The sequence below is a fragment of the Myiozetetes cayanensis genome, unplaced genomic scaffold, assembly GCF_022539395.1.
Source record: "Myiozetetes cayanensis isolate MyiCay16 unplaced genomic scaffold, myiCay2020 scf34, whole genome shotgun sequence".
Classification (NCBI taxonomy): Eukaryota; Metazoa; Chordata; class Aves; order Passeriformes; family Tyrannidae; genus Myiozetetes; species Myiozetetes cayanensis.
The window spans coordinates 1,280,397-1,303,166 of record NW_026087566.1 but is presented as its reverse complement, the minus strand read 5'-3'; the positions used below and the strand labels follow the sequence as shown (position 1 = coordinate 1,303,166).

The 22,770-nt window shown below is 51.6% G+C and overlaps 1 protein-coding gene across 2 annotated transcripts in view; it reads left to right on the top strand.

Moving 5' to 3' along the window:
• The first annotated feature begins 854 nt into the window (after window positions 1–854).
• ASIC2 (acid sensing ion channel subunit 2) overlaps window positions 855–22,770 on the top strand; it is a 358,569-nt gene continuing 336,653 nt past the window's right edge. Inside the window, exon 1 of one of the 2 annotated variants that reach the window (XM_050327692.1) lies at window positions 855–1,560. In XM_050327692.1, coding sequence (XP_050183649.1) covers window positions 997–1,560 — 564 coding nt within the window. In that variant the 5' untranslated portion in view covers window positions 855–996. The remainder of the gene's footprint in view (window positions 1,561–22,770) is intronic. The other variant, XR_007630283.1, reaches the window with a different exon arrangement.

Sequence of the window (22,770 nt, the reverse complement as noted above, 5' to 3'; positions counted from 1 at the left end):
CCCCCGTCCCCGAGGCTGGAGCTGGGGGGATGCGATCGCAGCCCCCATCCCTGCCCTGCCGCGGGGCTCGGTGTCGATGTGTGTGACTCAGGGCTCTCAGCGCTTCTCCCTCCGAGCCCTGCAGGGCAGGGAAGCTCTGAGGCGCAGAGAGAAGATGAGAGGTGCTGCAGCCCCACCGAGTCTTGCCCTGCCCGATTTTCGCTCTGAGCTGCCGAGCGATGGAGAAGAGGCTTCATTCCGCCGCTGTCTCCCCTGCTCGTGTGGGGGTGTGTGTCTGTGCACGGAGCTGAGCAGCATTTCCCCCTCTTTCCTTTTCATTTTTAGCCTTTCCTTTTCCCTCTCCCACTGGATTATCTGCCCACCTTTCCCCGAGAGAGACACAAATAACACCGGCAGCGCAGGGTGGGTTTCTGGGGTGGTATTTTCTGCCCAAAATGGAGGGGGTGGGGAGGAGGAGAGATCGCCTGAATCCTGCAGCTCCCATTGCCGGAGCTCGGGGAGCATCACCTGGCGGGTCCGAAGGCATCAGCTCCGGGAAGCAGCATCCTCGGCTTTCCGCACTAGTTAACAGCCTGAGCGCTGCCTCGGCTCGTTTTAAACTCGCTCGCTCGCTTAATCTCCTCTCCCCTCGGCCGTGTGTGCACGGCTGTGTGTGTGCGTGTGCGTGTGTGTGCAGGGGGAGGACTTTATTGCCATTGGCTCAGCTCTCGCTGCCCACCCACATCTCTTCCACATCACCTTGGTGTCTCCCTAAATAAAACCAGCCCTCCTTATCGCACCGAGGAAATCAAGAGCGAGAGTTTGAATGGATTCTATATAAATATTTACCCCGACGGAGCCGCCGCTGAGCTGGCGGGATAAACTCGCGGCAGCTGCTCTCACTCTCCTTCTCTCGCCCGCCCCTTAAAGGGTCTCACCACTTGGGAGAGGAGAGATCCAGATCCCGGTTCTGGCTGCAGACTGACCCAAAAAGCAGCGCCGGGACTGAACTTAGCGATGGACCTGAAGGACAGCACCAGCGAGGGCAGCATGGGCAGCCTGCAGCCCTCCAGCATCCAGATCTTTGCCAACACCACCACGCTCCACGGGCTGCGCCACGTCTTCGTCTACGGCCCGGTGACCGTCCGGCGCCTGCTCTGGACCTTGGCCTTCGTGGGCTCGCTGGGGCTGCTCCTGGTGGAGAGCTCGGACAGGGTGGCTTTCTACTTCTCCTACCAGCACGTGACCAAAGTGGACGAGGTGGTGGCCAACAGCCTGGTGTTCCCCGCCGTCACCATCTGCAACCTCAACGAGTTCCGCTTCTCCCGCCTCACCACCAACGACCTGTACCACGCCGGGGAGCTGCTGGCCCTGCTCGACGTCAACCTGCAGATCCCCAACCCCCACCTGGCTGACCCTGCCGTGCTGGCCATCCTGCAGGAGAAGGCCAACTTCAAGCACTACAAGCCCAAGGTGTTCAGCATGCAGGAGTTCCTGGCGCGGGTGGGCCACGACCTGAAGGATATGATGCTGTACTGCAAGTTCAAAGGGCAGGAGTGCAACCACGAGGACTTCAAAACTGTGAGTATGAGCAGGCACTCTGCTTTTCCTCTTCTCTGGGGCGTGTGGATGGTGGTGTTGCAGGAGCTGGGGCAGCGCTGGAGGTCACTGGCTAAGCCCCGTGGGCACGGTGTGGTGGGTGAGCGGCCGCCGGGCTCTGGCGTGGCAGAGGAGGAGCAGGAGCAGCCTGTTGAGCTGAAGTTTGTTTGTTGGAGTCCTCACAGGGGTGGGTTTTGTGGGGCCAGACCTGCCAAGGGGCTGCAGCAGGTCCAGCCTCCATCCTGCATGAGGTCTGTGGCACCCGGGTGGCTGTTTGGTGTCGGAGCAGATGGCATCGGATGGGTCCTGCTGAGCATCACGGGGGGCTTGGGGGGGTCTCTTGCTTTGGGCACTGGATTGTCAGGAGCTGAAGGAAGCAGAGAGGGCTGGAAAGGGGCCAGCAAGAAGGGCAGGGGCTGCTCTGTGTCCAGCTGTCTTGCCCCAGGTGTTTGGAGCTGTGCTGGAATTGTGGAAGGGAAGATTTTTCTGCTTGTTCCTGGTGTTCGTGGCTCGTAGATCTTGGTGTGCTGAGGAGTGTGGGCAGCAGCTGGGTACCTCCCTGGTGCTGTGCCATTCCTGGTGCTGTGCTGGAGAGAAGCAGGGGAAGAAGAGGGAAAGAAATGAGGCTGAGCTCTGATCCCAGTCTGCTCCGAGGCTGGGGGAGGTGGAGCGAGCCGGGTACTTGAGCATCCTGAGGGAAGCAGACACTGCTCAGTTCCAGCTCCTGGCTGGCACCCTGCTGGCATTGCAGGCTGCCCTGGGTGCCTGGGCTGGCAGAAAGTGTCAGGGTAAAATTAAAAGAATAAGTAGGTGGTCTGGAAGAAGCGCTGCCCCCCCTGTGCTGATGGGGCAGGTGAGGGGGCTGCAGAGCGGGCTGTTCCCCCAGGCTGGGGGTCTGAGTCCCATCCTGGCTGAGATGTGGGGGTGCTGGGGGCTGGGTAAGTCCCACTGTGCTCTCAGACCAGTCCCTTGGCACTGACTGAGCTGGCTGAGGGGGTCGGTGTTCCTGGAGGCAGGAACGCTCCAGCTCTCAGGTGGTTGTTTCTCTCTGCTTGTTCTGCTCACTGCCCTGTGTCCTGGCAGGTTTTGTGCTGGTCTGGTTTGTCAGCAGGATCTTTGCCTGGTTTGTCAGCAGGATCTTTGCCTGGTTTTAGGAGAAGGGAGTGTTTTCTGTCTCTGCTGCTTCTGGATCTCCCAACAAATGAGTCCAAACTGACTCCTGCTTCAGAGTCGCTGCCATCACCTGGACTGTGCCGTCTTTAAATCTCTGAGCAGGAGCATTTCATGCCTCAGTTTTTGTCTGTGCATAACCCTGATGCCTTGCCCTGGATATCCAGGCAAACCACTCCCTTTTTTGGGCTCCCTGGGCAGGTCTGAGCACAGGTTGGGGGGTCAGGTGGGTCACGGGAAGAGGTCAACAAAACCCCAAGGAGAGGGGCTTGCTAAAGACAAACCATGTGGGACCAACTCTGGAGAATGGGATGGAGAAGGAAACACAGGTGCCAAAGTCCAGGGGACAAAAGAGTTGGGGAGTGAGGACAGATCCCAGCAGGATGGACAGACCTCCCTTACCCGTAGTGAGGGCGTGGGGAGCAGGAGCTGTTTTGCCCGTGGGCTTCCCAATAATGCAACAAGCACCAGCCAAAAGCCAAAGCCTCGAAGCCAGGGAGCAAACAACACCTCCAGAACATCTGCAGGCCTTAAAAAACAAGCAGGTCCTTTTCTCTGAGAAGGCAGGAGCTCTTGGCAGCCCCACCCTGGGACACAGTGGGGTGTCAGCCCTAGCCAGTTAGTTTTTCGAGGCAGCTGCTCCTGAAACAATGATTTATTTCCTTTCTTTTCCCACAGTAGTTTCCCATACAGTAGTTTCCAGAAAGACAAACATTCCCTGTCTGCTCTGCTAGAAGAGATCAGGGCCAGCTAGAAAAACAGAGGATATTATGGACTGACAGTGCTTGTCCTTGTCAAAGTGCTGGAGAGATCCAGTGCAATTCTTCAGCCCATTCTGCAAAGCAGGTCCTGGATGATCCAAAAGACAACACTGCTTGCTGTGCCTCTAACAGGGGCAGGGGTTCAGTTCTCCCTGAACTCCAGGTAATCCCTCAGGTTATGGAAATCCAGGAAGCATCACTCAACAGGGGCACAACAACCCTGCTTTTCCTTCCAGATTCCACCTCTCGGAGATAAAAGGCAGCGAAAAAAGTGTCTGCTTGAAGGATGAGTAGGTTTTTCCCCAGGGAGGAGCTGGCAAAGGTCTTCGAGCTGCCTCCAGGCTGAATCAGAACCTCACATCCTGGATGAATTTTGCATTTAATCAGCACCAACCTGTTGCAGCTGCACTGGGGCTCTGTGACAGCCCATCCCTGCTGCTGCTGCAGCACCCACAGGAGAAGCATTCCCTGACTTGTTTAGTGAAGGGAAACGGGGTGTAAATCCCAGAGCACTTCTGTGATACGTCAGCAGGGTGAAGAACTATCAGGGTTGTTGTTTTTTTTTTGTTTTTACTCCCCAAATTCAGGCCCCTGGGAGCAGAAGAGGCAGGAGCTTTGCAGCAGGAGGCTGCACCAAGGCAGGAACTCTGCAATCAGGTGCTGCTGGAGGAGCCAGTGCAGTGCTTTTGGTGCATGGAGGGGGGTGTGGGGTGTGCAGGGTGGCCCTGGAGAAAGCAGTGCTGCCTCGTGGGGAAGCAGGAGCTGGGAACTGGCGCTTTGAAAACACGACTTTACCCTCCTTCCTCCTCCACTCGCCTGTTTAAATTCTCTGTCGCTGCTTTGTCACCAGGAGTTGAGCTGTGCTTCCCCTCCACTCCCTGTTTTACCCCCAGGACAATGTGTTTTCCCCTCCATTCCCTGTTTTCCCCCCAGGACAATGTGTTTTCCCCTCCACTCCCTGTTTCCCCCCAGGACAATCCTCTGAGACATCTCCCCGAGTTAAAGTGTGCCCAGAGGAGTGAGTCCCCCCCAGCTTTTCTTGCAGAAAGGGACAGGGAGGACAGTGCTGATCCTGTGCTGGCATTGCCACAGAGCAGCAGATCAGATAGATAATGCAGAGCTCTGCTGTAGCAAAACCATTCCCTTGGAGTGTTTAGAGGAGGAAAGCCTGAAAACTGCAGCAGCCAAGGAAATCCCCTCTTTTTTTGTGTGTTTTTTTTGTTTGTTTTCCTGCACTGCTCCTCCCAGGAGGTCCTGGTTGGAGGTGACCTGGCAGATGGGACTTTTCTGGAGGAGCTGTGCTCAGGCTGCTCCTTGTCTTCCCATCCCGCTGCTGCTGAGCCTGGGAAAGCTGTGGCTGCTCCCTGCTGGGATTTTCTGGGAGTCTTTGTGGGTTTGCTGGATCCTCTCCTGGGATTCTGAGGGTGGCTCGTGGTCCTTTGCTGTTCCATCCCCTGGGCAGTGGCAGGGGAGCCTTGGGGCAGAAATTGGTGGGTGGCACAGCAAATATGTGGGAGAAAATCTGTGAAAACCCTGTGAAAGCCCAGAATGATGGCCTGGGAGTGGATCCTGGGAATGAATATGAGCAGGAAATCTCAGTGCCACCTGGGTGAGAAACGCTCCCCAGCAGCCCAGCCCAGCCAGGCTGGGGCAGTGGGGGGGGTGTTTTTGGGTGTTCTGGTGGCAGAACACGCTCCCAGTGGGGTCATTTGCTAAATGCAGTGTGTGGACTGGGCTCCCTCCCACATCCACTTCATTCCAGGTAACACAGTAACGTCCCCTGGGCCTGCTCTATTTTCCTGGCCACGACAATTGAAGGATAGAACTCATTTATTTCCAATCCACATTCTTCTGACAGACAGGGGCCACATAATGGACAGGATCTCATGTGAATATTGCTATTTTAAGACTCAACTTTCTGCCAATCTGTCTGTCTTTTCCCATACATATCTTTTCTCCCATTCTTTCCAGTGCATCCATGGGGTCAGTGATGAGTGAATAGCTTTTGCTTTTTACACTAATTAGCCCATCCTCAACTCTTATTATACAGCTTCCACTTCCCTCAGTGAAAAATAAATAATCATGATGGTGGCTGGTAGATTTGGGAGAGCTTTACTTCTGTGTTGAACAATTTTTCTGGAGCATCAGGACTCTCCCCAGAGTTTGCTGCAGAACCTGAGCTGCCATAATGAGATCTGTGATGACTTTTTACACAAACAGGGGGGTTTTCTCCTAAGAGGTCAAATCCTTGTGCAGCTTTCCCAGATATCTGGAGTTTGGAGGTGCTGTTGGGGTTCAGGGTGTGGGCACAGGGGGGTTGCAGGGTCACTGTGGTGTCTAAAGCGAGGTGGATTGTTCCTGGGTCACACCTCTGGCTGACATGCAAACCCTGCCCTTGAGAAATGCAGGCCCTCGTTCTACTCAGTGTTTTTCTGGACTAAGTTTCTCTGTCCCCTGAGGATTTCTGAGTGTGGAAGTGCTTCCCTCTCTTTGTATTTCTTTTTATTTATCACAAACTGGTAGGAAAATGCCTTCAGTTCAGGACTTTTCATGGGGGGATGTCAGCTGGGCTGAACGTTCAGGAAAAAGATCTCCCTGGGTTTGGATGGTTCATGGACTTAAAAAAAAAAATCTATCAAAGAGAAGGCTGTAGAACTTCAGTGAGGTTTTTTCGTGGCAAACCCAATTTTACATCCTTTAATACTGAAAGGGTGAAACAGGGACAGGTATTTCAGAAGTGAGGCTGCAGCTCATTGACTTGGGACATTGGTGCTACACATTGGAGAAGCTGAGACTCAGGACCAGTGATAAAAAAACCTCCTTCATGCTCTTCTGAAAGCTCTCTGCTTGGTTGTGGTTTGAGCTGTTTCTTGGCCCTCTCTCACTGGGGCTTTGAGGAGGGGAATGACCCAAACAGCTGAGAGGTGTCAGGAATGGGCACTGCCAGAGTGTCAGAGACACCTGGAGAGCAGAGGGTGGAGAGCAGAGGGAGAGCAGGCCCAGGGAGGGGCCAAAACAAAGGATTTCTGTGTGTCAGAGCTGGCTGAGGGCTCAGCCTTCCCTTGCCATGCCCCTGGCACGGCGTTTGGAGGAGAGCAAGAACCACTCCTGACCTCCAGGTGATTCCCATTCCTCACAGTTGTTCATCAGGAGGCCAAGTGGGAGCTCCTCCAAACCACCTTGATTTGTTCTCAAAGCAGCAAAATGCAAGAGCTGCCCTTCAGCTGAGGAGGGAATGCTGAGCAAGAAGAGTTTTAGGGACAGAGGAGATGTCTGAGGGCTGCAGGCCTTTATCAGAACAAGTCCAGGAAAGACAAGGAATGTATAAAAAAACCAGCATGGTTTCCATCTGGAGAGGGAAAGTGGAATGACATAACTTGTCCTGACCTTCTCCCACCCACTCGTGCAAGTGCCCCTTGGAGACTTCTTGGCAAATAATAAATAACCCTCCTAGATGCTCCCTCTTTGAGGGAATCTTTGTGCTTATCTGACCAAGGGCAGTGGTGCCCTGTGAAAAATCAGTGATGTGAGTGCTGCAAAACCCCTCAGGGGGTTTAAACACTCCTTGGAAGGTTCTGCCCACCAGGTCCGTGATGCCCACAGACAGAAATGGGTGAGGGAAGGGATGCAGGAGGAGTTCTCACGGAATTAAAGAGGAAAACAGGTCTGGCTTGGGTGAGAACTTCTGGGTGAGGGTCTGGGTGGCCTCTTGAGGTCCCTCCAAGCTGAATTATTCTATGATTCCATAACAAAAAGTAGGTGCAGGCCTGCTGGTTGTAGTGTCTCTGTTTAGGAAACTCCCAGAGCAGGACATGTTGTCTCCTCTTTTGCTTGGTCACAGCAGTCACAGAGTCTTGTGTTCATTATTTCTTTGAAGCATTTAATGTTTGTGGATTTGTACTTTGTTGTTTTGTTTTTGGTTTTTTTTTTTACTGAAGAGAAACAAAGTGTTTTCCCCAAAGCCTTTGTGAAAACTGCTGGAGGGGAAGCTTCTCAAACAACATTCCCAACTAAACCAACCCTCATGTAAAAAAATGAAAGAGTTTCCATGCCCAGCATGAGGAGGCAGGGTTTGGATATCACCCTGGAGAGAAGGAGCTGCTGGGTCAGGTGTTGAGCTTGATCCTTGTGGATTGAGCTGCATTTTTCCTACTCTACCCTGCAGGTGCTCCAGGAGTGCTCTAAATGGTCATGAACTCATGATAAATTATGCTGGAGCATCTCCTGGAACAGGAGATGGATGTGTGACATCCCCAGGAACAACAAAGGGATTTGTTTCTGTCGAGGGGTTGCAAGTGAATTAACAGGAGCCCCTTGCAGGGGGGGTGTAATTCCAGGGGCAAGGGTGGGATGTGGTGAGGGAGAAGATTCCCTGGTGGAAATGGCTGTTGAGGATGAGCAACCAAACCCCAGGCTGACAAACCAACCCTATTTCCATCTAACCCCAGTGGAGTTTCCCTCCTGAAGGCATTAATGGGGGGAGGGGGAGATGGTGCTCTCAGCCCCCCAATTGCATCCATCCCTGCAAAAATCCTTCTCATTATCACCTGGAAGAACAAAAAGACTCTCAGAGGTCAGGCCTGTGATGATGCCTCTGTACATCTGCATCTCTCCAGGGAAAAACAGATCAAGAGGGAAAAGAGTTTTCTCTGTTGTTTGTGCATGACACCAGAAAAATGAGCAAGGGTGGGGGGGGTCTCCTGGGAGGGGATTTCCCATGTGAGAGTGAAAGCTTTTTGTCTTTTAAAGCATTTCTGAAATGAACTCAACTGAAAAGCTCAGTGCAGAATAAAACTCTGCAATCTGAGGTTGGTGAGGGTGAACCCTGAGTTATGTATCCATCTCTGGCTTTCCCTGGACAGGAGGATTTCATTCACTGCTTTTTAAGGGCAGATCCCAGAGCAAGATGCTTCTGATGGACCATCCTCTGAGCTTCCTGGAGGTGGTTTTAACCTCATTTCCTGATAACAGAAGGTTTCAGCAATTTGCCTCTGTTTGAAACAACAGCAGAAGTCTCAAAATCATTTGGTTCCTACGAGTTTCCATGAAATGTGGCAGCTGGGAGAGACCCAAACTGGAGCCCAGCGAGGAAAAGCAGGGGCAGCTTCACCCCCTCCAACTCAGCCAGCTCTGAGTCTGCCTCATCACTGGGAGGGGGAGAGGTCTCGTGGTGCTGCAGGACTTGGGTGAACTGATCTCAGCTTTGCCTCCCACTCCTCAGGTCATGGGGAGGAAGAGCCTTCCCAGCTCTGTCAATACAGGGCTCTCACTGCAGTCCTGTTGGCAGCAAATTGTCAATTCCTACTGCCATTCCTGCCGGCAGTAAATTGTCATCCCCTCAGGGCAAGAGCTGTTTGCCTGGTTTATGTTGATTATTAAATATTTATTATTAAAATTGATTAAACTTTCAGTAAGGGAGGGGGGGGGTTTGCTGTGATTTTGTGCAGCCACAGGAATATCCACCCTGTCTGTGCTCAAACCAAACAGATATTTTTTTTTCTACAAATGTCTTCACTCAAAAAGCATCCTGAAAGCTTTTCCTACCATATTTTCAAATCAGAAGGTGCACGGGGGTACCTGAGCATCCAGGGCTGTTCCCAGCTCTGCAAACCCCAGGCACCTTCTGCAAGTGCCTGCAGGCTAAACAGCATCATCCCTGAGTGAACTGTCCACCTTCCTTCCACTCTGGAATGCTGTTCAGTGTGGAAGGGTCTTTCTAAACCCAAATTACTCCTCCATTTGTTGGTTGGAACAATTAACTGCAGCTTCTTTTCCTCCCGTGTTTCAGACCCATGTAATGCAGGGGGTTAAAGCAGAGGTAAATTCATGAGACAAACCAGCTCTGGAGGATCAAGCAAGGACAGTTCAGTCACCAGGGGCAGGGAAAAGTGCTGGGCATTTATCTTGTGGTAAATCAGGGAGGTATTGACAGTCCCCACCTGCAAAGTAATATCGAAACCTGGGGAATGAGGTGTGAGTTGTTCACACAGTTATTGTGAGCCCTTTGTGTGTTCTGCTCCTTCCATGCTGGTTTGGTTTGTTTTTTTTTTCCTGTCAGGAGGAGAAATAAATCTCTGAGTCAAGTATGCCCTTGTCTTTCAAAAAAGATACAAACACTTGCCTTAAAAACAACAAAACCAGAAGTCAGAATGTGACTCTTTCTGGGCAGGCACATCCAGGCTGGAGATATTCCAGATATTTGGGGTCCCCAAATACTGGGGAGGGGCAGGTTGGACATCAGAAGGAATTTCTCCTTGGAAAGGGTGATTAAACATTGACAGGGGCTGCCCAGGGAGGTTTGGAGTCCCCACCCCTGGAGGTGTCCAAGGAAGGCCAGGATGTGGCACTCAGTGCTCTGGGCTGGGGGACAGGGTGGAGGTCGCTCACAGGTCGAACTTGATGGGCTTGGATGTATTTTCCAACCTCAGTGATTCTGGGTTTCTGGGGAAAAGTCCTATAATTTCTGCAAATAATGCTTGTCTCCATTCTTTCCCCACATTTTTCATGCCAAACAGTCATAAAAAAATACTTTCATGCTGAATTTCCTCCCTTTCCTCCCTCCTTTACCAGTGACACAGAATTATATTCCCATTTCTTTAAAATTCTGAGGTTTAGCAAGTGCATAAATTTCACTTTGGACCCCAGCCCCAACTGTAAAGCAAATATTCCTTTCCTCTCAGGGAACCATTCCTTCAACTTGTTATTTTGAGCTCCCTCCTGGTTGTTGTCGTGCAATGGCAACTTTGTGGAAAAGAAGGTTAAGTGCTGAGGTTAAAACAGGTTCAAGTATAATCCAGAGTGCCCTTGGCAAAGACAGAAGGGTTTTAGTGGGTCTCCTTCATCATTGCCTGACTGCTTAAAGTGCTTGAGTGGCTCATTATTGTTTTTATATGCCTTTATAAGAGCTGCAAAAGAGCCAAGAGAAAAGTATCACTGTTTTCCTCCCTTAACCCACACTCGACAGGGAACAATAATATTTAAGACTTCAGGGTGCAGTGGGAAAGAGGTTTCCTCTTCAGAAAGCAAATTCCCCTCCGTGAGCCACGTGGAGCAGCTCAGGCTCAGCTCCAGAGAGGCTTCTGCTGGTGTGGAGCTGCCTGCAGGGTGGAATGTTGGAGCTGAGAACTGGGAGCTGCTCCTGCCAGCTGGTGTTTTCCAGACCTTCGTGGAAACCCTCACCTGTCCCTAAAGCCACGCTGTGGTGTGGATTTTCTCCTCACCCATCCCTCCAGAGCTTCGTCCTCCCTGCAGGTTGGATAAACCTCCCACGGACAGGGAAGGATTGAAGCATCACTGGGAGTTGTGGAGGCACTGGAAGAGTTGTCTCAGGGAGGTTGTGGCTGCCCCTGGATCCCTGGAAGTGTCCAAGGCCAGGCTGGAGCAAGCTGGGCTGGTGGAAGGTGTCCTTGCCCACAGCAGGGGTGGCACTGGCTGAGCTTTAAAACCCCTTCCAACCCAACCCATTCTGACATCCTGTGGTGGTACAACACTAAAAACAATATTTTGGAGAGCACAGACCTCAACCATCACTGAGAAAGACCCCTCAGTGCTCCATCCCTACCTGGCAATGTTTTGCACATCCATCCCAGGGGATGCACCCAGCGTTCCAAGCAGTCCACACCTGGGAATTTGTGTGCAGTTATGTAAATCACCACAGTGATGTGACAGAGGTCCTGACTAGTGTTTTTTGGTTTTTTTTTAATTAAATGGTTGTTTGACAGGCTTGCCAAGGCTCTTTACAAAGCTGCTCCTTACAGAGCTCAGGAGGTGTTGATGGCACTGGAGAAGGTGATGCTTTCATTCCACCAGCCTGGAGCAGGCACAGAGCGAGAGGATGAGGAGGATTAAGGAAAAGAGGCACCTGTTCTAGGAGGAGAGATTATGAGAACAGAGCTTGTTTAAGTGAGGGAGGTAAAAGTGTGTGAAGGGCTGGGATTGCTCTGTGGAAAATACTCCAAGGGATAAACACTGAGAGGGAAATGGAGCTATTCCAGCTGAACCATGTGCTGCCTTTGGAGCAAGGGGTGTAAACTGGTCATAAATAACTTGGGGCTGGAAGCTAGAAAGGTGTTTTTTTTAAATTATTTTTATTATTATTTCTTGAATCCTGAAGTAACTACTCGGTGGGAATAATGGGGATAAAGAGCCTAGCAGGGTTTAAAGCAGGATCATCCCTGGCAGATGGGATTAGGTGATGTGGGTGCCAGGAGCAGGAGGCTGCACTCAAGGACCTCTCCAACTCCATGCACACCAACATTTTCCCTGTTCTGAAGGAATGGATTGGGTGTACACCTGGATCTGGGCTCAGCAAGATGGTGGGGTGGCTGGGAGAGCTGGAAAAAACACAGCCATGTCCTGGAAAGCTCTTTCCCCTCAGTTCCTGCAGACACAGAGTGTGAATTCTGTGCTTCTTGGTCACGGGGAGATTTTAACACCAAGCTTGTCAGATCTGGAGGTTCGATGAACTCAGCCCCTGTCCAGGTCTGGTTGGGGATAAAAAACTGATAGTTTTGCCCATCAGGGTGCAGGTCCTGAGGGTGTTTAACCCTGCCCAGGGCTGTGTGAAGATCCCACCTGGAGGCTCAGCAGCTTGTCTTGAGGGGGTTTCTGTAACTTGCTGTGAGCACCTGCCCAAAACAGGAGTGGGAGACCTGAACTGCTCTGAATCCCTCAGACTCCCACGTTGGTGTGGAGCTGAGGACACATCTGAGTGCTGCTCAATTTTCACCTTCCAGGGGTGGTAAGAACACCCCTGGGGATCTTGCTAATGGCCAGTCTGACGGAAATCCAGGCACTGGGTGTGGGGGGATTTTTTGTTTGCCTGTACTGATATCACATCTGTGAGCCCCTGGGATGGTGTTGGATTTGACATCATACAGAAATGGATGTCTACCCTCTATAAGGCTTAAAAATAATATCATGTTCTCTCTCTGATTTGTGGGGTCTCTGAGCAGCAAAGGAGAAAAAGGGAGTGGGACAGCTCTGGCTTGAGTGATTCTGACCCAAAGCTTTGCAGTGCTCTCAACACAACAGGGAGAGAAAATACACTGATAAACTCCCTCTGCAGAAAGGAGCTGGTCTTGATTTTACCCACCTGGGAAACTCTGATGATTGTCTCGTGAAACAGAGCACCTGGTGCTCTATTATCCCCTAAATAAGGGAGATATTATCCCTTAGATCAGGGGGTAAGTCAATGACCCTGCTCCCCTCCCTTTGTGCTGCAGTTGGAGCTGGTACTGCTGGAACCCTTCAGTGCTTTGCAGCTTCACCTACGACCCATTTGCAGAGGGTTTATCCTGATGTGAAGGAGAACTGTGGGTCAGGGGTGCTCTGCTTACCCAATGCAGCCAGCAAGGAGAGAGGGTGAGGAGCAAATCCATCCTGGCTGTGTGGCAGTAAAGCTGAGTGGGTGGAGGTGGCTCTGCCAGAGCTCCCTTGGGCACTGAAATCACCTCTGCTCAGCACACTAACAGGTTCGTGCTGGTGAAAATACATAAAATGTGCAGGATCTGCCCCAACCAGCAGCTCAGCATCACCCTGAGCTACGTGTGAGCCCGGGATGTGAGAGCTTCCCATCCCTCACTGCCGAGTTCCAGGCCATTTGCTCTGGCTCAGTGCATATGTTGTCAATTCAGCGGCACCTTTACACCGTCACTTATCATTCACGTCCGCCGGTTTTTAATGAATGTTTGCTCAGCCGAGCATTTTGCAGGGAGTGTGCGTGGTGTGCAGAGCCAGCCCACGCCCCAGCAGCCTCCAACACCATCTGAGGAGAGGAATCAAGCTGGGAAACAAATCAGGAATATATTACGTGTCACGCGCTGCCTGCGGTGTGAGACGATGGGGACTCTGTGAATGGGAGTCTTGCAAGGGAGTCCCAGCAGCCAAGTGGATTGAATTCTCCTTGCCAAGGCAGTAGAAATTCCCAAGGATAAACAGGGCCCTGCTGAAATTCCCTTAAAATCCAAACATTGTCTCACTGACGCTCTGAAGCACATCCTTGTCTTCTGTTCCCACAGCAAGGCTGTGTTTTGGCTTGTTTGCTTTTCCCACCATCCAGGTGGGGAATGGAAGCAATGGTAATAAGGGACCTTTGAGAAACATTCCAGGAGCTCCAGATCTTCAGGGGGGTATTGAGAGACAGAAAAAATATAGGCAAAGCTAAATGTGATTCTTCTAAAGAGCCAGGGCTCATCAAAGAAGAGGAATTCATGGGCTGTGTGGATACTTGAGAGGGTGGTGGGAGCCCAGTCCACTTTGCTGGTAGAGAGAGCAATGCAAATTCATAATTACTGTAGACAAACATGCTGGAGTTAATTACTGCTCCCATTTGATGGCTGTGCAAATGCTGCAGTGACTGAGAGAGGCTGCTTCCCTCTGCTTGGCTGGGAGAGCCAAGGCTGGAGAGATGTGGCAGGAAAACCAAGGAGCCGACGAAAGAGCGGCCAACAAAGTGGAGCAGCTCTGAGCCTCTCTGGGGGCACAAACCTCTGACCAGGAAACTGGGTTTCAAGCAGCTTTTCCTTTTACCTCTTTGCCTTCAAATGCAGCTGCTGCCTGGACAAAATCAGCCTGGCTTTAAAGTAGGTCAGACGTGAAGTCATCTCGGGATGCTCTGCGGAAGGAGAAATACATGTCAGTGTGACACCACAGTGGCCTTTAACAGAGCTGCTCTCCACTGAGTGCTCTGGGTGCTTCACACAGTAACATTTCCTCTGTAACCTAGAAAAAATGCTGCATCCAGCTGGGACAACCCATGGACCACAAATCCCACCTGAAAGGGGGACTCAGGCGGAGATGAGCACGGCCCGAGATGGACGTGGGAGTGGAGGTTCAAATTCTCAAGCTGCTTCCAAACAAACGGTCTTGGAGAAGCACCAGGGTCCTGAGCACCTTCTTGGCAGGTTTGGGGTCCCAAAGTCCTAGTTATCCACTCAGACTTTAGTCTCCTATTAAGTAATCCCAGATATTTGTTTTTGGCTGTCTGTCAGCAAATCAGTGTGGACTGTTCTAGTAGCATGAAGACAACGTGGCTACTCCTTTTAGGTCTCAGACACATCATGAGCACTCCCAGGTTCTGAACAGCTTGCTGGTGATTTGGGAAGGAGACAACAATGAGTTCTGCTTTCAGGCACCTGCTCAGCAGCTGGGAGGTTTGGCTCCCTCCCCCCTCAGCAGTCCCAGCCAGTTCCAAACCTGTTTTCAGGGCAGCGTTTCCATTAGGCTGGAGAGACAAATCCGCCGTTCCACAGCAGCCAAATCCTTCTGTCTCGTTTCCCTGGGAGGCAGCAGTCCCAGGCACAGTTTGCCCCGTTTGCCTGTGCTCTGAAATCTCTTTTAGCTGCACACACGAAGCCAAGCTCTTTCCCAAACCCAGCTGCAAATCCAACCCTCCAGGAGGGGAGCTTGGCAGCGCTGCCGCTCCGACACCGCCCGGGCACGGCGATTTTTGGGAAGGCAGCACGGAGGAGGAGGAGGAGGAAGATGTAAAAGCAGATCAGCACAGCACCTCAGAGGGTCTCTCCCTTCTCCCAGAGGCACCCATCACTCAGCAGCCACACAAAAGAGAGGAGAGGAGGAATATTTGCTGACTCCCCGAGGAAGGCGAGGCTGGGGTAACTCCGGGAGAGGGGTCTGTGCATTATTTATGGCTCTGTGCTCTCCCCCGCTGCAGGAGGAGCGTTCTCCTTCACACAGGAGCTCTCAACAGCCAGTTCAAACCCCATCCCTCTTGTCCCCACTGAGCTGAGGCTGCAGGACACGAAGGCAGAGCTGGAGGATCCATCAGACCCTGGAGGATCCATCAGAGCAGCCGAGCGTGGGATGGGAGCCACGACCCTGGAGAGCACATCTTCCCAGGGCAGGGAATGCTGGCAGTGCCCTCCCAGCTCCATGTGACCCTGGCAGGAATTATCCCCGTGTTCTCCCTGGCTAGACAGGCTCTGGAATGGCTTCTGATCTTCCCAGATCTTCTATCTGGGTTGGTTTGCTGCTTCCCTGGGAAATGCTGCTGCTGTGGGATGGGTTGCTGTCCCTCTGGAGCAGAGCCCAGGCAGAGCAGCTTTTCAGGGACCAGTTCCTGTTGTCTTGCTCCGTGGTGCGTGTAAAACACAGCAGGATTAAAATCAGAGCAACAGCAAGGTAACACTGATCTGGGCTTGTTTGCATTTTACTTCTTTATTGCCATAAAATGTGGAACTACTTCATAACATGATCGGGTTTTATATTGTGTTACACTGGCCTTCATAGGTTGTATTAAATATGCTATTTAAGAGGCTTGCACACACATATATTAAGTGGATATTTAGTATATAATAAGTGGGTTTAGAATTGCAAATTGCCATCAATATTTCACGACACCAACCTGTTAAAAATAAAAAGGATTAAAGGCATAAGTTGGAACTGTCCGTTTTACTCATCTAAAAATAAAATCCTTCCCTTCAGAACCAAACCGAGAAAATCCAAACGATTCATTTGGGCTTCTGATCTGCAGAGGATTCCACTAAATCAAACTGACACTTTGCTGTGAAGTGTTAGAAATGAGATGAGACCACAGTGAAGGCCTTCAATCCAGTGGGCTCTGCAGGCTGGGGGAAGGGGGAGAGCAGGAACCCCCAGAGCAAAGGTGTGGAGTGTTCAGAACTTCTGGAAAAATGGCCATGTGTGGGATTCTCCCTCTGTATCCTCTGCTGTGGCCTTATCTCCTGGGTTTTCCATGCCCTGGAGAGCAGTGGGAGGTGTGTGAGTGTGCACATGTGTCTGTTTGTGATGTAGGTTTGTGATGTAGGTAGAGAAGGGGTTCTTCATGAGAACAGAGGTCCCCAAAGCCCCTCCACGAGCTGGGAGCCCCCTGATACACAACCCCCGTGGGCACAGAGGGTGGAAAACGTGCCACAAATCCACCAGCACTCCTCCAAACTCATGGTATGAGCCACTAAAGCCTTCCTTGGTGGTATAACCTGGGATGGGAGGGATTTATTGTGTTGGGATTTCAGATGAGCTGAACTTGGAGAGCCCGAGCGAGTGGAGCAGAGAGGAACTCAGCCAGGCAAGAAGTTGTTTTGCCTCCCTGGAAAATTGCTCCAGGAGGCTCCTCCAGCCTGATTGAGCCACAGCAAAACTCTCTGGAGCAATCTGGGCTGAGCTGTGGCTGCAAACGCTGCAGTGGGAGGGTTGTGTGTGCCAGGAGGAGGTTGGAGCTGTAAGGAAAGCCCTGGGATCCACAGGGATGCTGCTGATGTCTCTGTTTATTGGGCAAGGCACAGGCCCAGGGGAAGCCTGAGGGAAAATCAGCAACAAGAAAGGAGTGGGAAGTGTTGGAGAGGCAGCAGGAAGCTCTCCCTGCCACGATGGCTCCCAGCAGGAGGAAGAGAAGGGTTGTTTGAGGAGCCCTGAGGAATTTCCTACCCAGATCCTGTCAGCTTTGGGCTTAGCCAGCCCAGCAGATCTTCCAAAAATGTCCTTCAAGGGATGCAGTAACGAGGCCCTACAAACCTTTCCAGCTCCTGACAGGCTGGGTGGGGATGCTCCTGGAGGGAAGGCACCGTCAGGAGGTGGCAAAACATCCTGGGCCCTCTTCTAATTCAATTATTGGGCAGTGGTTGTCTCTGGAATCACACACATGGTGCAAGGAGGAGCTGGGAACTCCTGTGATGGAACAAACTGTCCCCTGAGCCCCAGGCTGGTGTATAAATTTGGTTATGGGTTATCCAAGAAATCCTTGCAGCGTCCAGGGTGGAGACCAACACCTGGTCCAGCTGGATAGGAGGGTGCAGGGATTTGCCCAAGCACCCAGAAAGTTCCTTTCCTGAACTGTTTCTGGCTTTTCCACCACAAAGCTACCCCTTTGGAGGGATTCATTTTCCTGGGCATATTCTTTAAGGGCTCCCTGGCACCACAATGAAAAGCACTGCAGATTCATCAGCACAGCCTTGGGAAGGCACCTCGGAGGAAACCACCATTTTTCCTCCCTCTTCGAGCATCTCACACTTGTTATTCCCTCCAAATCCACACCAGGCAAGGGTCAGACCCCTGATGGAGAAGAAACACCTTCCTCCTCCCTTCCAGGAGGCTTCCATCCAAAAGGATGGGCTGTAAATAACCCTTGTTGCCACGGGCAGCTCTGGGCTGAGGAGATGAACTGACTGCCCTGCTCACAACACAGAGTGTTTGTAGCATTTATTTCTACTCCTCTCCCCCCCTACACTCACACACCACCACCTTGGCATGACAAATCAGAGGCTGTAATTCTCTGGGAGGCATGTTTTATGGGCAGCAATGCATTTTCCTGTCCCAGCTGTTCAGCAGGGTGTAAGCTCTGCAGTTGAGCCCAGGCTTGGGCAGCACATTCCCTGGCCAGACTTGCCACTATTTTTCAAATCACTGACCTGATACAGGATGATTAAGAGAAGTCCTCCTTCCTTGCTGCTGTAATTTCCGCCCCCTTCACCCTGTAATTGTTTCCCAATTGACTTCCCCACAAGTGGGGCTGTTTTTCCTGTCTCCCAATAGCTTCATATTTTCTTGCTGTCTTTCGTGGGGAAGGTTCAGGGAGAAGCTTTGGTTGTGTCTCAGTCCTGTTGAAGTTCAATCCCTTCCAACCCAGGCCATGCTGTGGTTTCATGAAACCTGGAGAATAAAGCCTATTTTCTGCTGTGACCTGTAAGTCTTTAAAGCCATTTCAAAGCCCAGGCTGGGCAGGAGAGGAGGATGTGGGGTTAGATGAGCTCCAGGATCTGAGACACCCCCAAAATCCGAGGGCATTCGGTCTTGGGTTGAGGTTAATCAGCTTCTGAGTGATCTGTGCTTCCCACACTGCAGTGTTTTATTTAAAACAGACCCAGGTCCCACCAGCCCTAGGGCTCTGCAGTTGTCAGCACTGTTTCAGTAGGATTTATTGGCATGTTTGGCTCTTTCAGCATCCTCCTGCAATCCCTGCTGCTGCTACTGGCATTTAACCAGCCAGCATCGCTGTCTTGACATCATCTGAATGCTATCCTGTGGTTAACAGGTCACAGGGCAGCTATTTTGCAGTGCAAACACAGGCCTGGCCTCCACCCTGGGAGATCCCACGTGCCAGCCCCTGCAGATGTGGCTCAACAGCCCATCCCAAAAGGTTTGCTCTGCTTTCCACATCATCCTCCCCCTGCCTGGCTGGTGGAACTGGTGCCACTGACCCAGCCTGAGCTGGTTGTGGCGTGGCTTTGAGTCTCAGCGAGGCATGAGGGCAAGAACAGAGGGGTAAATGTGTCAAAGAACAAGGAAAGTATTCAAAAATCATCGTGGCGAGGTCGGGCTCTTCTGCCAGGTGACATCATGAGAGGGAACGGCCCAGAGTTGCACCATGGAGGGGGGTTAGGTGGGTATTAGGAAAAAATTTCTTCAAGGGAAGGGTTGTCCAGCCCTGGCACAGCTGCCCAGGGCAGTGATGGAGTCACCAGGCTTGGAATGGTTCAAAAAACCTGTGGATGTGGCACTGCAGGACGTGGTTTAGTGGTGACTGTGGTGGTGGTGGTGCTGGCTGATGATGACTTGGTGATCTTCAAGCTGTTTTCCCACCTTGCCAATTCTGTGACTTATATTAAAAAGGGTGGATTTTTATTTATTTTTTTGGCTCATGGGAGAGAAAGCATTAAAGACAAAGCCATTGCACTGAGTTCCAGAGGAGTTAACATTAACTTTCTGCTTTTATTTCGGAGCACAGCACCGATGCATCGTGGAGGGGAATCAGGTCTCTGAATTCTCCTGTGGTTTTTATTCACTCTCTGAATCGACTGGAGGATGCAGAGTGCAAGTGAGCGAAGGGCAGGCTGTGCACACGCTGTAAATTGATGTGCTAGCACAGGTCTAGGTGTGAATTCCCTCCTGTACCACAGGAACAGGATAATATTCAACAGCAGCAGCTCCCTAACAACTGAGACACAGAACACCATCACATTACCCCCACAGCCTGCACGATGGGTGCTGAATTCAGAAACAGCCTCATCCTCTCCTTTTGTGTTTCACGACTGTGCTTGTGCTTGTGTTATTTCTGCTGTGTGATGGGAACTCCAGCTGGAAAAGAGAGGAGGAAGGGACAGGGGTTGGCACCGGCCTGGGGACATGGGTAGGACATCAGCTGGGACTGAGCATGAAGGCAAAGGCAGATCAAGGCAGAGCGTTTCAAGCAGGCACAGAAAAACGGTGCTGCGCTTGCACGTGGAGAAATTCTGGTCTCAGGGGCAAAAAATTGGATATCTCAGCCTTCCTGAGGCTGCTGCTCCTCTGGCAGCACCCAGGTGACACTGTCCTGGCAGTAAATCTTCAGCAGTGAGGACAATTCCTGGGAGGGGCTGTTTGCCCATTATTGGATCATTATTGACACAGCTGCTTTGCTGCTGGGACAAACTGGTCAAAGCCAAAGGGGGTGGGAGGGAAACATAATCTTCAGTGGGAAAGTTTAGAGAGCCCTTAAGCACATAAATCACTTGTAGCCACGCAAATATGCCCCAACAACACTTGTGTTTGGTGAAAACTGGGACAGGGGGTAGGGAAAAGCAGCTCTGTGCCCTGGGATGCCCCTGCTGGGGCAGGGAGGTGCCACCAGATGAGCCACTGTGGCCCCTTCCAACCTGAGCCGTTCTGTGAGACAGGTTAGACACCTGATCCTGATGCTCCCCACAGCCTGGGAGGGACCCAAAGCCCAAGAAGGGAGAAATCCCAGCAGAGGAATAACTTCAGTGTGGACAGAGGGGAAAGATGGACCCAGTGTTTGGAGTTGCTGCTAGGGGAGCCCTCAGTGGTGCTCACTCAGTGGGGCTGTGCCAGGGGAATGTGGAACACACCTCAGATGGCACCTGCTGCCACCCCAGAGGTGACAGTGCCTGAGGGACCTTGAGCAGGGCTGGCAGCTGTCCCATGCAATGAATGTCCACCACATCCCATTTTCCAGTGCTTTTGCTTCCAGGCCTTCGTTAACACACAATATCTGTGCTTTCCTCTGTCCTTGCAAATACAGGGTCACCTGCCCCTCTTAAAAGCAGGAGAGTGGAGATAAAGTCTATTAAGCCAAGGCCTTAAATCTAGAGAGAAGCCAAAGTGTGTCCCTGGCTGTCCCCTGAGAGGCCCCAACCTTTCAGCAGACATTAATTTAGTTGTAGGTCCTTTCCTGTACTTGGCTCCAGGGATGTAAATTGTGCCTGTACATTGAATTTGTAGCTCTACCTCCCCAATAGCCCCCAGACAGGATCATCACTTCCCATTATTTATTGGTGCACAGCATCTTTCTCCTCTCCAAAGGCATTTTTTTCCAGCTGGAGACTGTGGCTCTGGGATCAGAGCAGCTTGGGATGGGAGCTGCTGGTTGGGTTGGAGCTGCTGGTGGAAGCTGCCATGGAGGAAGGCTCAGTGTGTTTGCTCCACATTTAATTTTCCCACAGCACAACACCACAGCTCTTTAATTCCTCAATATAGTCAAGCCCTTGGGTTGGCATCCCACAAAAGGGGTGGGGAGATGTTTTAACCCCAATTTTGGGGTGGTAACTTGAAAGATGACGCCGATGGCACACAGTGAGCCAGTGCAAAGGAATCTGTCAGGCTGGAAAAAGAGGGCTGAGTGTTTCTAATACACAGAGAACATCCCCAGTTTCCCCTGGAATAAAGGATTGCTGCATTTTCCACCACTGTCCCGAGTGCAGAGCTAAGCAGCTCATTTCTGTCAGCTGGAAGAAAACAGAGGGAGGAAGACAAAAAGAGACAACAAACCACTACTGTAGTTGGGGAAAAAAAAAAAAAAAAAAAAGAAAAAGGAAAAAAAGATTGAGAAAAGTGTCTGCTGCCTTTGGTGCTGTGCCACATCAGCAGCAGCCTCTGACAGGATCCAGGGAGCTACGAGATAAAGATTGCAGGAGAAATGAATCCCAGTCAAGACAGGCTACGATCATTAAGGGAATTTTAACCCAGCCTGGAGCTATCCACTGCAAAAGCTTTAAAACATAACCTGCCCATGACCTTGAAAACGATTTTTCCCTGTTAGAAAATAAAATTCAGAAGGGAAAAAAAAGAAAAAAAAGGAGGAAATTGGTAGAATAAACACTGCAGGCTTTAAATGCAGACATTACTGAGCACAGCCTACCTCAAGCTTTCTCAATCCCTCATCACTTTCTTATGGAAAACCTTTTCTATTCCTCCACCTGGCCTGGATTTGGGAGCGTGGCTGACAGGGGAGAAGGGCACCAGGTGAAGCACCAAGGTGTGTAAATCCTTGGCAGAGGCAGGAGGGGGTGCAGGCCCAGCATTAGGGGCTGTGCTCGGGATGCAGATCCATCCTCTGCATTTCCTGCCAACACCTCAGAGCTAAAAATAGCAAGGATTCTTTCCCAGCTGGAGCTCAGGAAGAACCCGAGCCCAGGAGTGGGGCCACTGCAAAGTTTCCTGGGAAAGGCTGAGTTGGCTGAGTTGTACAAGACCAACCATCGACGGCAGAGCAGCATCAGCCACTCTGGAGCACCACGGAGAGCAGAGCTGGCCCAGACCTGTGCCTGGAAGAGCTGAGAGGACAAACTCAACCTCAGAGCGTGGGAGGGCAATGCCAGGCATTTTATTGAGCTGCCACCTCCCTCCCTTCTTGGTCACCTGAGTGACTCGAGGTGCCCATCCAGAGGAGCTGTGCCACGTGGGTTTGACTGCAGATAAAATCTGGGCAGGGTGCCTGCAGTGTCACAGGTTTGGGAGCTCCATGGTGGCCACAGATGATGCCATAGCCCTCTCGTGTCAGTGCTGGTGACCACTCACTGGCTGCTCTCTGCAGAAGAGCGTGAGAAGGTGGTAAAGTCCCTCACCTCCATCACCACTCATGACCAGGTTTTTGGGCAGGGAAGTACCTGACAAGCTTGGCTGGGGAGGGCAGGGGGATTCCTGTCACGATTGTCACTTCACCCCTTCCCACTCTTCAGCCTGGGACCCACCTGACTTCCCAGGCGAGCTGATGGATGGACCATCATCCACCTTGAGAGCAGACTGTGCCCCAGCAATGGCAGCTCCTGCTGTTTTGGCAGCCTTCCCACCTCTCCCCAGCCAGATCAACGCCTGGATCGCTGTTCCCCACCAGAGGAGGATGACTCAGGGCTCTGGGCCCCTTTGGGAATCTTTCACCCTCTTTGGGACCTCTGCCACGTCAGGACCAAGTGGACGGCATCAGCAGCCTGCCAGGAAGAACAGGGAGGCAATTTCCCATCCTCTGAAGTTAATGAGCTGCAGAAAAACACCTTTTCAGACTTGCTTT